General features: G+C 42.1%; 1 protein-coding gene across 1 annotated transcript in view; it reads right to left on the bottom strand.

Moving 5' to 3' along the window:
• The window catches only part of LOC142312307 (vomeronasal type-2 receptor 26-like), a 108,121-nt gene that overhangs the window by 64,092 nt on the left and 30,751 nt on the right, over window positions 1–13,278 (bottom strand). The window contains exons 6-7 of the mRNA XM_075351578.1: window positions 9,617–10,417; window positions 9,513–9,520 (exon numbers count right to left, since the gene is read on the bottom strand). Of these exons, the coding sequence (XP_075207693.1) occupies window positions 9,513–9,520; window positions 9,617–10,417 (809 nt within the window). The remainder of the gene's footprint in view (window positions 1–9,512; window positions 9,521–9,616; window positions 10,418–13,278) is intronic.

The raw sequence follows: 13,278 nt of genomic DNA, 5'->3' as shown, positions 1-13,278 counted from the left end.
GTCAAGGGGCCGGACCCCCGCCACCGCTGACATCCCTGGACTAGTCCGGCCCGGTTCCGAGTGCCCCTGGCCCTGGGGTGGGCGTGTTACAAGCGGTTTCGTATTTGTGTATCCTGAAGAGGAAATGCCTCTTAACAGCCTTACATTGTAAATATTAAACCTTTTGGACAACCCCAGATGTGTGCGCATATCTTACGGAAACCACTTTTGTGGAGAGCAACGTAGCAGGTATGGATATATCTAGCAGTGTAAAGTCGGCATGTATGGTCCCAGCAGTGGTACAATAAACATAACAGGGGGCAGGCAGAAGATTTATGGTTATCATGGCTGTCTAGTGGCAGTACTAGCATCATGGGCATCATATGATGACCATTGGATGGAAAAGAAGATGCAATGCTGAAGATGAAAAAAGCCCAGTGGGTATAATCACCACGTATACCCACTGGGCTTTTTTCTTCTTTATGGCAGAGCAGTCAGGTGAGTATTGAGGCCTTCTCCCTATGCTTTCTTCTCTTCTACAGGATCTTGCTGCATTGGTTCGACGGAGGCCCTCTCTGCTGGTTCTTTAGTACTTCCCGTTCCCGTATGGTAGGCTGCTCGGGCCTTCACTAATGCCACTCTGCTGGAGAAAACACCGGGCCCCTAAACTGCGGCTGTACCTTTATGTTGTTTTCGGGCCAGGAGACCTGCAGTCCTCCTGTCCACACCACCCCTATGCTACATAAGCTCACACAGAGCTTTGGATAACAGTGCCATTAGGTCCTGCAGGTCGGGCATGCAAGACTACATTTACTCTAGTGCTTACATGCTTTCAGACATTAACCCTATGCACCTAAATCCTATTGAATGACCCAAATAAAGTGTAAAGACCAAATGACATCATATGCATCAACCTGAAGACCTACTGCCATAATATGAGTCTATATCGTATGTGTAATTTTATCCTGAGGAAGGAATTGGATTAAGCCTGCTTTACACATTACGATTTAGCATACGATATCGTATGCGATCGTAACTGCCCCATCATATGTCAATTTGTTGAACGTGTCGCACAAACTATTATTTCCCGTCACACGTACTTACCCATCCATACGACCTCGATGTGGGTGGCGAACATTCACTTCCTAGAGTGGGAGGGACGTTCGGCATCACAGCGACATCATGTGGCAGCCAGCCAATAGAAGCAGAGGGGCGGAGATGAGCGGGGCGTAAACATCCCGCCCACCTCCTTCCTTCCGCATAGCTGGCCGGGAGTCGCGGGACGCAGGTAAGCTACAGTTCATCATTCCCAGGGTGTCACACACAGCGATGTGTGCTACCCCGGGTACAATGAACAACCTGACGTTCAATTTTTTGGAATTGAACGACGTGCATTCGATGAACATTTTAACGTTCAATCGCAATCACACGTAGCTGTCACACGCTACAATACACCTTACGATGCCGGTTGTGCGTCACTTACGACATGACCCCGCCGACACATCGTAAGATATATTGTAGCGTATAAAGCCCGCTTAACTCTGAATGCATAGGAATAAAAAAAATTGCATTTATGGAATCTGATCTTTCATGTCTCATCATCTGCCATCGCAGTTTTAACTTTTTCCATCTATATTGTCAATTATGAAAATTATTCTGAACTGATTGAGGCAGGGGCTGTGTTGACAGAAAGAAAAGTGTTAGGAGAAGGAGAGAAGGACATCATGAGACTTGTTTGGATTGATGGCTAGCTTGCTTTTCACCAATGAGCAGTTGATTGTGCATCATGTGCCAATGGAGAACCATATCATTCGGAAAATCCACAACTTATCCTCGTGCAGATCCTGCAGAGATCAGCGGACCCATGGATTATCAGGTTTTCCAAACTGGATGGGTTAAAAAAAAAATTGGTTTGGGAACCCCACTTGACCCTGGACAATGAACCCCATACAAGTAGTGAAGTTCTGGCCTGTAAAATGGTTGAAATAAGGGCTAGAGGGCTGCAGGAGGGAGATAAGTTTGAGATAAGACTAGGACAATTGCTCTGAAAATAAATGTGGAAAGGAAAAATGACTGAAAGGGCTTCTGTCACCATAGTAATTATCGTTACATAGCAAGTAAATGCAGAACCTAAAAATTTTAATAGCTACTTCACAGAGATGGATTTCAGAGATTCTCCAACAATTCAAACAATGGCCCTTACATAGCCTGGATTTCCAGTTCACAATGAAGTCAAGATTTCCAGTTTAACCATAGAGTGTAAATTTAAACCGTAGACCTCAACGGATTGCCAGACTTTCCCCACAGAGCAAGAAGTTTAACAAATTTGCCCTATGTAGTCTGTATTCACAGTTTTCCATGCAGCCAAGATAGACAGAGTTCCACCACAGAATTGTAAAAAGACCCCTAAACCGCCTTTTTTTTACGCTGTTGACTCTCACAGCCAAGATTACCCCATTTTAAACACAGAGCATCAAATCTTTAAACAGGCCCCTACAGAGTCTCTCAAAATATTGTTCAAAGCAGGAAGCCTTGTCTGAATATGACAGCTATGAATAATGGAATAATATAGAAGACAGAGTAAAGCGGGTTTATGCTGCGCTAAAAACCACTGATGCCGGTGTATGAAAAAATTCCTTTTTTATTTTACAATCCTACGCGTTTCAGAGACATTGCCCGTCTCCTTCAGGAAAAAATAAATCATACAAACACTACTGGTCTGAACCCTTATAAAGGAGCCCATACTGCCACGTTGACAGCTATGACCTCATCCACCCCTAGAAACCAGGGTGGTGACTCATAGACACGTGGAGAAGTGCAACTACATGAGAAAAAAAAGGAGAAGAGAGATTTACAACACTACATGTGATAAATTCCAAACAATAAAGGAATATACAATAACCAGATTGAGTTTTGTATCCTTGATTTCAGAAAAGAAGTTGTTAAAATAGAAAGGAGAAAGGCATTGGTTTTAAAAACTATACATAATAATAAAGAAAAAATGGGGTATAGTAATGCGTGAACCCATGTAATTTGGGCTGGGGAGTAGAGATGCATCCTTAACCATTACGCTATCTTTGTAATTTCAATCTTTAGCGTGTCAAAATGAATACTGGATATTGTGCAAGCTCAAGGGTGACTGCCATGTGGAGGTGAAAGAAAAGAAAAACTCTCTGGCCGCCTATGAATGTGTTTGCAGACGTGCCTTAAAAGTGAAGAAATCATGAAAAACAGTTTAGTGTCAATGCGCGTAACGAAGATACATAATAGGATGATTCTATTGAAATGGAGGGGGAGCTTTAAAAACACTGTAAAGAATCATAGTGGCGTGTCACTGGAGGTGCGATGAAGAATGAGTGCAGAGAGGAGAATCCTAGAAGATAAAAACTAATGTTAAAATTAGCGGAGAACAAGGCGAGGGAGAGCGCATGTGTGAGAAGAGACGGAGCGAGTTTCGAACCAGCAGAGGTGAATAGAGTTCAGAACCGTGGGAAAAAAGGGGGTGTGCATGCGCGAGAAGAAGGTACTGCATTGTGGGGGTGGGCGCTTTCACGAGTGACATCGCTAGCGATGTTGCTGCGTGTAAAGCCCACTTAACTTTCCAAGAAGACTTCTCAAAAAATAACTGCAAGAGAGGACAGTATGATGATTCTTCATGGGTACTCATTTCAGTATTGCAGTTGGAATTGTTTGCCTGTTCAGAACTGAAAAGGGTAACAATCTGTCTCATCATACAGTGTCAGAAAGTTTAAGAACATTTTAATTGAAAGCCCACTCTGCAGTGACCAAACCTCTCATTAGCAGAAAGAATCAAAAGGTTAGACTCAGGTTTCGTGAGGAGCATGTTGTGTGGACAGAGAAGTGGTCAACGGTTCATTTTAGAGATGAAAGCAAGTTTAATTTATTTGGGTCTGATGAGAAACAACAACAAACTGGGGAAAGACTGAACCCAAAGTGGGTTAAGAAGTCAGTGACAGGTGGTGGAGAAAGTGTCATGGTTTGGGGAATGTTTTCTGCAGCAGGAGTTGGACCTCTCATACAGTGACATGGCAGAGTGAATACAAGTGTGGATAAGAACCTTCTTCACAACACGTGGCTCCTTACTTGTGTCCATCACTCAATCAGCCAGCAATTTTCATGTAGGACAATGCCCCCTGTCACACAGCAAAATGGGGAAAGCAGTTCCTTAAAACAGAAAACATTGAAACAATAAAAAAGCCACAGCCCAGAATCCTGATCTAACCCCAATAGAAAACCTCTGGAAATTCCTTGGTGACAAAGTTCTGGCTAAGAAACCCACAACAGTTAAAGAACTGTGGAAGAGACTGGAAGAAGAGTGGACCAAAATCCCACCAGAGCAGTGTGAGAGACTAGTGATGTCCTGTAGCCGCAGATGTGCTGAAGTCATTCACAGCGATGGCCGGTGCACGTCCCACTGATTGTGACTTTTGTTACCTGCAGAACATTTACTGATCATCTTTCTCTGTGCTAAGTCATTGCTGTTAATTAATTATCATCATCACGTTTTGGGCACGATAAATCTTTTATGTTGATAAACTTTTGAATCTCCTGCAGCAGGAGTTGGACCTCTCATACAGCTGCAGGGCAGAGTGAATGTAAATGTGGATCAGAACCTTCTTCAACAACACGTGGCTCCTTACTTGCATTCATCACTCAATCAGCAGAAATTTTCAAGCAGAACAATGGATAAAGGTGAGAGTAAAGGATGACCGCACTCTGTCATCCGCATTAATGTGGACCCGTGGAAGCCCAATTTGTGGGCGAAACGGCCGTCGTCCAGTCTTGAGGAGCCAGCTCACAGTGTGCCTCCGGCTTTCTACTATGCACGTGTTTGAATAAAAGAAAATCCTTCACAGCGGACAGAGTGTGGTCATCCTTTATTCTCACCTTTATCCATGGATTTTGTTCTATGACGAGCACCCCGCTCCTGGATTGTTGGACTTTCCAGGCTCTCCACCCGGACTCGGGCACAGGCGATACCGCAGACGTTACTGCAGGTAATGTGCAGTGGTGCAGGACTTAATTATCTCCCTTTGCTGTTCAAGCAGAACAATGCCCCCTGTCACACAGCAAAATGGGGAAAGCCGATCTTGGAAACAATGAAATGACCACAGCCCGGAATCCTGATCTAAACCCAAAAGAAAACCTCTGAAAAATCCTTGGTGACAAAGTTCTGACCAAGAAACCCGCAACAGTCAAAGAACTGTGGAAGAGACTGGAAGAAGAGTGGACCAAAATCCCACCAGAGCAGTGTGAGAGACTAGTGATGTCCTGTTGCCGCAGATGTGCTGAAGTCATTCACAGCGACGGCCGGTGCACGTCCTACTGATTGTGACTGTTGTTACCTGCAGAACATTTACTGATCATCTCTCTCTGTGCTACAGTCATTGCTGTTCTCTAATTATCATCCTCACGTTTTGGGCACGATAAATCTTTTATGTTGATAAACTTTGGATCTTTTCACCGTTCTAGTCACATGGTGCACCCCTTACAAAAAAACCCCTTCAAACGTTGATCAATGTAGCTTGCATCATTTCTGGAAAAAGCAAGTGATCATACATTGTTCTCTAATTTTGATCTCCAGTGTACACTTGCTAATTCCTGACTGAAATGGAAAACTGCTGCGTTTTTGCTGCATTTTTGTAAGAAGCAGCATGTCACTTCTTTCAGCGTTTTTGCAGCTTTTTCAACATTAAAAACAATGAGGGTGCAAAAACACAACAGTTTTTTTGTGCTGCATTGCACTGAATGAAACTAACCTTATTTAAAAATTTACTGTAGACAAATGACACACTAAAAACAAAGCTAAAAAACATAAGAAAAAAACAATCAAAATGCAGCAAAACCTGCATTTTGGAAGCAGCTATTTTTTGCTGCCAAGAAAGCAGGTTTTGCATGCAGAAAAAATAGTAAAAATAAGTAAAAAAGCAACATGTGAACATACATGCAGCATTTAATACTGCAATACCATAAAAAAGCCTTATGTTATAAGGAAAAAATGGCTCTGGTGTAGGAGTTGGCCAAACTCCTCAGTAATGTTTATATTGATGCTTGTCTTTATTTTATATATAAATATGTGACACAGTGATGTGAATTTACAAAGTACTAGTGAGATAAGTTATTGAATGAAGATAGAAATGTTGCCTTCTGAAGGCCATTTTAGGTTAATATTGGCCCACAGGAAAGATAGAGTTTTAGCTATGATTTTAGATAAGATAGGGTTAACAGTAGTTGTAGGAGAAGAAAAGGAAGTTGTGTGGCCATGTTTTGAGGGCTGAGGGCAGAGTAAGTTCAAGCAAGGGAAGGAGAGAACGCGGGACTAGGTTTGAGGGCCACTCCTGAACCCCGAGACCACCTCTGTAGGTCTGGATCCCAGGGCTCATCCAGGTGGGCCAGGAAAAGCTAACAAGGGATCAAACAGATAAAGAGCTGGAAGAGAGAAAGGGGAACTATAGTGGAGTACCAAAGACTTATATTAAAACAGCCAGGAAGTTAAATGCAAGTAAAAGATGTTTGGTCAAGAAAATCCTGGTGTAGCATATTTCCTGCATAGTGACTTCAGCACCTGCAGAAGAGGAAGCATTTGGAGCCCTTGAAGGGCAGCCGGGTGTCACACACTGTCTCCAAGTACAGGTACACATGCAGGAACCTCTTAGCAAATGAGAGCGGTGCCCGACCAGCTCGGTGCCTCCCTCCTTCACTTGGAAGAATGAGAGGGAAAAAAACGCACAAGCTGAAAGTTGCTCGATCATTTCAATTGAAGTAATATTTTATGTTCTTTAGTGCTGCAGTAGTACATCACGTTCTGACCAAGGCTTTCCTATCTCTATCTATAAGGCCTCTTTCACACGTCAGTGAAAAACATAGACGTTTTTCACTGACGTGTAAAAAATGCATATTTCCCTCCGTGTGCCATGATTCAGCACCCGTGGGTTTTCCATGTGCTATCGCTGATCCGTGATTGTATATGGATGCATGCTCACCTGTCCCATTCCAGCTGTCCATGGTGCTGAAGTCTCCAGCTCTGCTGCATCCGGCCGCCGCTGCCTCTGCTCTCTGCAGCTACTTCCGGGTCAGCTCCAGCTGCATAAGTGAATATCCATGCCATAATTAGCCGGGCAGGAAGCTGCACAGAGTGTCTCTGGAGCCGGGTGAGTTAAAAATGTTTTTTATTTTTAAAGTCCGTGTTTTTCTGGTATATGTTTCACGGACCACACCATAGTGGTCCGTGAGACATCAGTGAGGCCAGAAAAAAATGGACATATCTCCGTGCGGAAATCACGGACACGCATGTACGCCGCATGGAGATATGGTTAGTGAAGAATCACTGATGTGTGCGCAGACCAATTGATTATAATGGGTCTGCGTAGGACGGTGATTCTGGTACGTATAAAAAAAGCACAAACGTACCAGAATCACTGACGTCTGAAACACGCCTAATAATGAGCTCTCCACTCTAACCTTCTATCCATACGCTGTAAAACTCAATGCTTTTTCTGCATCATACAATACGGTGGCTGTGATAGTCCTCCCTTTGTGGTTGCATTAGACCAAGTGATGTAATGGCTGCAGGGCATCAGAGGGAGGCTGGCGTGGCCACGCCTGATATCATTTATACACACAATCTGGTTGAAGAAAAATTTGTCAAAATGTGAAATGATGACGCCGAATATTTCTCTTCTAGGGAGTTGCACAAACTGAATTGCAAGTTGTTCAATATTACTAGGACTTGCAAATTTATTGAAATTTGATTTGTAGTTGATTTGCGATTGATCAATTCACAATTATCTTGAATGAGGTCTATTGTTAAGCTCCTGGCTGCCCCCACAACACACTAGTAACCCTGAGAATGGGTCGATAGATTAAGGGGAAGTTACGAGCTAAAGACAATAAATTTATTTTTCTGTCTAACCAACTAGATGATCTTTATTGACCACTGCACCTAGGAGATTAAACTAGACGATCTTTTTCCAGTCCACTAATTATGAAATATTTTTCTGAAATGTAGTCATGGCCAAAAGTAATGGCCGAAAATAACTCTTAAAATTGTTCAAGAAAATGAAGTGTTTCTACCATGAAATATTGCAATTACACATGTTTTGCTAAACACGTGTATTTGCTGTGTGTGTACTGAACCAACAAAAAAACAGAGAAAAGTCAAATTGAATATAATTTCACACAAGACTTAAAAAATGGGCTGTACAAAATCATTGTCACTTTTTCAAAATGGTAGATAACAATTGCCCTTCAAACTCACCTTGGAAATATAAAAATCACACCTCAAACCAGGATGAAAAGGGGAGTTGACTAAATCTTGGCATTGTGTTTCTCAGTGTGTAACATTAAGTATGAAAACAGAAAGAGGAAAAGAAAAGTGTTTGAGGAGAACCACATTTTTGAAGAGTATCGAGAAACTTAAGATTAAAATGTTTTTTGGGATTTTTTTTGTCCATGGTTTGCAAAATAATAAAGACATTTACAATCCATGGCCCTGTAGGTAATCTCCCTGGACATGGACTGCAAAGAGAAATTAATGAAAGGTTGCTATGCAGGACAGTCCGGATGGTGGAAAAGCTGCCACAATCAATGACCAAAGAAATTCAATCTTTCATGCAGGCTCAGGATGCATCAATGTCAGCGTAAACTATCTGTCCTCATCTTAAAGAAATGAAACACTATGAAGAAGACTCAGGAAGACCTCACTGCTGACGCAGAGTCATAAAAAAAGCTAGACTGTAGTAAGTAAAAATTCTGCTGGGAAAGAATTGTGCACAGATAAGACAAAGAAAGGGCATTTTGGTAAAGCACATATTTGCCTGTTTCTAAAAAAAAATAGAATTATGCCAAAAAAGAAATGAAAACACAGTACCTACAGCATTGTGGAGGTTCAAAGACATTTTAGGCTTGTTTTGCTTCCTCTGGAAGATTCCTTTGCTTCCTCAGAAAGAGTTCAGAAATCAATAATTTGTGGAAAAACCATGATTTTGAAAACGCAGCTTTTATGCGTCTTGGCTGCTTTCCACCAGTATTTCACACTGCTTTTGGGTGGCCTTATGCCACTCCTGGTGCAAAAATGTAAGCAGTTCATCTTTGTTTGATGGCTTGTTACTATCCATCTTCCCCTTGATTACATTCCAGAGGTTTTCAATGAGGTTCAGGTCTGGAGATTGGGCTGGCCATGACAGGGTTTGGATGTGGTGGTCCTTCATTAACAAATTGATTGATCTAGCTGTTTGAAAAACTGGTGGAAAGCATGCCAAGACGCATGAAAGCTGTGATTAAAAATCATGGTTATTCTACAAAATATTGATTTCTGAACTTTCCTGAGATAAAACATTATATTATTGTTTCTAAATGATTATTAACTTGTTTTATTTGCATTATTTGAGGTCTGAAATCACTGTGCATTGTTTGTTATTTTGACCATTTCTCATTTTCAGAAAAAAAAACAAAATTTATTGCTTGGAAATTCAGTGACGTCATCAGTAGTTTATAGAATAAAAAAAAATTACATCTTACTCTAAAATATAAAGAGGAAAATCAGAAAAACTGAACATTTTGTAGTGGTCTCTTAATTTTTGCCAGAGCTGTATATATATATGATGCTATCACTTACTTTATGTTGGAATTTGAATGATGTTAATTTTTTTGCTCCATTTTTATGCAGAACAGTATATAAATCATGCAGAGCGTTTGCCATACTCATGACTGAGACATAAACTTTATAGGTTGCTGAATCTCCAAAATAATCAAATAGCGCTGCATATGTCTCCCTTCCAGTACAGTTATGAAGGTAGAAGTTCGTAACGTCTGTAAAGAATTCATTTTTCATTTTATCTCCTGAGAAGCAGAAATATGAATACATCCAGACGTCCTCCAGTAACTTATCATCTGGTCGGGTGGATGGATGGAAAGTATATAAATGTTCCTGTAATCCATGGACGTAACGTATTGGAGGAGCAAACATCAGACTGCGATCCATTCTATTGTCCACATTCTGGTATATGACTTCTATGGCAATCGACCATGATGCTGGAAGGATAATGGTTCTTTGGCTCAGAACATGTGCTGCATAACCAAATGATCTCAAATAATTTATTGCTAATGTCCCACAAATGATAATAATCTCAGAAGATGAAGCTCCCAGCACTTTCAAAAAATCTTTAAACTTTTTAAAAAAAATCTTAATTTTAAATTCAGTGCAAATGTGGTATTTACTGAGTGTTTGGATCAGATGTTCTGCTTCACGTTCTCCAGCGTCATCGTCTGATGTTAGTATACCAACCCAGTTCCACCCAAAACTTTTAATTAACTTTGCAATCGCTACATGTTGTGTCACATAGTCTTGGACAGTTCGGAAAAAGTTTGGATACAGTTTTCTGTTGCTCAGAAGCGGATCTCTGGCTCCGTAACTAATCTAGAAACAGAAATATAAAAGCTGATAATGGACGCATTCAATCCCATCATAACAAGGAGTGCTTCAAAAATAAATGTCAGGATTTGAAAAAAACTGTGTCTGACCCTTCAAAAGGCCTCAGTTTAAATGCATTCAGTGTCAAGATGGCTAAGGGGAAACTGTAACGGAGCCGGAATTAGTACAGATGTTTTCTGTGTGATCCTTCTTCATTGTACATGTTGCATGTGTCGATTCCCTCAATTTTTCATAATCCCATCCTTTTTCTTTTCTTGTGCCAATTTCTCTTTCCTCTCGTTACATTCTTGTAGCTGGATACAAACCTGTACACCTTTTAATAGTCACATTTTTGGATATTAGTAGATTTAGAATATCTCATATTTTTGCTTCGGTGGCAGCAGATATACAGTACAGACCAAAAGTTTGGACACACTGTTACGGTTCGTGGTTCTGTTGTGCCTCAAACCAGTCTAGTCCTGTTATTGACTCCCACATTGGAGTCGTTTAACTCTGCAGCGCCACCTGGCCAACGCTTGAGGCATCAGTTGGCTAGAGTTTGGTACCATCCCGAGTTTAAGTGCTCATGCAGCCACACTGAGCATGTGCGGGATGTCATTGATGACAGGTGGCAACTGATTGGTCATCAGTGACATCAGCGATGAAGTGGCAGCCGCTGATTGCTCATCATGACTTCAGCAGTAACATGGCAGCCTCTGTATGGCTGCAGCCGACGTCGTTACCACATGCCATGTGGCCTGGGCCAGGGTGGAGGCTATAAAAGGTCCGTAGCTCCGCCCATCGGGGCGCGAGCATCATTCTGCATGCTGACAGCAAAGGCTGCTTTCCCGGCTGTCAGAGTGAGTGGGTTCCAGTGCCATTTTAGTCTGCAGTGACTGTGGCAGACTTGTGTATATGTGCCAGTGAGAATCTGAATCTTGGGCAGGTGCCGGTACCAGGTATTCATATCTGGGTGCAAGCTGTGTCTCGGCACGGTGAGTGATTAGGGTCCTTCTGGACAGATGTGCCCCCTACGCACGTGACTAGTCTGCAGTGTCAGTGGCAGACTTGCGTGTGTGTGTGTGTGTGTGTGCCAGCCCTGGGAACCCAGTGACACTAACTGGGTGGCCTTCATGGTCTGACGTACCCCTATACGCACTTGACCGCTTCAGTGGTTATGTTCTAGGTTTCCCAGTGACGCTAACTGGGTAGCTTTCACGGTCTGACGTGCCTCTTATGCATGTGACCGGCTCAGGGGTTACATTCCATGTTCCCAGTGATGCTAACTGGGTAGCCTTCATGGTCTGACATGCACCGTATGCATGTGACCAGCTCAGTGGTTATGTTCCAGGTTTCCCAGTGACACTAACTGGGTTACCTTTCGGTTTGTCGTGTCCCTACACACGTGACCGTTATCTGTGGCATTTTCTTTGGTTTTGACCTGTCCCTACACACGTGACCATTACTTGTGCACCTGTGAGATTATAAGGGACACACTGCATGTAGGAGTGTGCCCTTCCAACATCTTCTTTGTTTCCTTTGTGGTCTCCTGAGTTGCTGTATTTCGTCCTCCTGTCCTTAGTAGGTTTAATACCTGCCCGGTGGACTTGGGGTGACGATTGATGATATCATATTATTTTATATTCAATCATCCCCTCCGTAACACACACCTTCTCATTCAAAGAGTTTTCTTTATTTTCAAGACTCTGAGAATTGTAGATTCACATTTCAGGCATCAAAACTATGAATTACAACATGTGGAATGAAAAATGAAACACTTAACAAAAAAGTGTAAAACAACTGAAAATATGTCTTATATTCTAGTTTCTTCAAAGTTGCCACCTTTTGCTTTGATTACTGCTTTGCACACTCTTGGCATTTTCTTGATGAGCTTCAAGAGGTAGTCACCAAAAATGGTCTTCCAACAGTTTTGAAGGAGTTCTCAGAGATGCTTAGCAGTTGTTGGCCCTTTTGCCTTCACTCTGCAGTCCAGCTCACCCCAAACCATCACGATTGGATTCAGGTCTGGTGACTGTGGAGACCAGGTCATCTGGCGTAGCAGTGGTTTCCTAGCAACTATTTTATCATGAAGGCCTGCTGCAGAAAGTCTCCTCTTAGCAGTTGTTCTAGAGATTTGTCTGCTGCTAGAACTCTGTGTGGCATTGACCTGGTCTATTCTGAGCTGCTGTTAACCTGCGATTTCTGAGGCTGGTGACTCGGATAAACTTATCCTCGGCAGCAAAGGTGACTCTTGGTCTTTCTTTCCTGGGGTGGTCCTCATGTGAGTCAGTTTCTTTGTAGCGTTTGATGGTTTTTGCCACTGCACTTGGGGACAATTTCAAAGTTTTCCCAATTTTTCAGACTGACTGACCTTCATTTCTTAAAGTCACTTGTTTTTCTTTGCTTAGCTGCTTTTTTCTTGCTATAATAAAAACTCTAACAGTCTATTCAGTAGGACTATCAGCTGTGTATCCACCAGACTTCTGCACAACACAGCTGATGGTCCCAACCCCATTTATAAGGCAAGAAATCCCACTTATTAAACCTGACAGGGCACACCTGTGAAGTGAAAACCATTTCCGGTGACTACCATCAAGAGAATGCCAAGAGTGTGCAAAGCAGTAATCAAAGCAAAAGGTGGCGACTGTGAAGAACCTAGAATATAAGACAAATTTTCAGCTGTTTCACACTTTTTTGTTAAGTATTTCATTCCACATGTGTTAATTCATAGTTTTGAGGCCTTCAATGTGAATCTACAATTTTCAGAGTCATGAAAATGAAGAAAACTCTTTGAATGAGAAGATGTGTCCAAACTTTTGGTCTGTACTGTATGTTTTGTTAGAACCTACAAAAGAATTTCAGTCACA

The sequence above is a fragment of the Anomaloglossus baeobatrachus genome, chromosome 1 (genome assembly GCF_048569485.1).
Source record: "Anomaloglossus baeobatrachus isolate aAnoBae1 chromosome 1, aAnoBae1.hap1, whole genome shotgun sequence".
NCBI lineage: Eukaryota > Metazoa > Chordata > Amphibia > Anura > Aromobatidae > Anomaloglossus > Anomaloglossus baeobatrachus.
The sequence above is the reverse complement of the archived record's forward strand: the minus strand, read 5'-3'. Positions and strand labels throughout refer to the sequence as shown.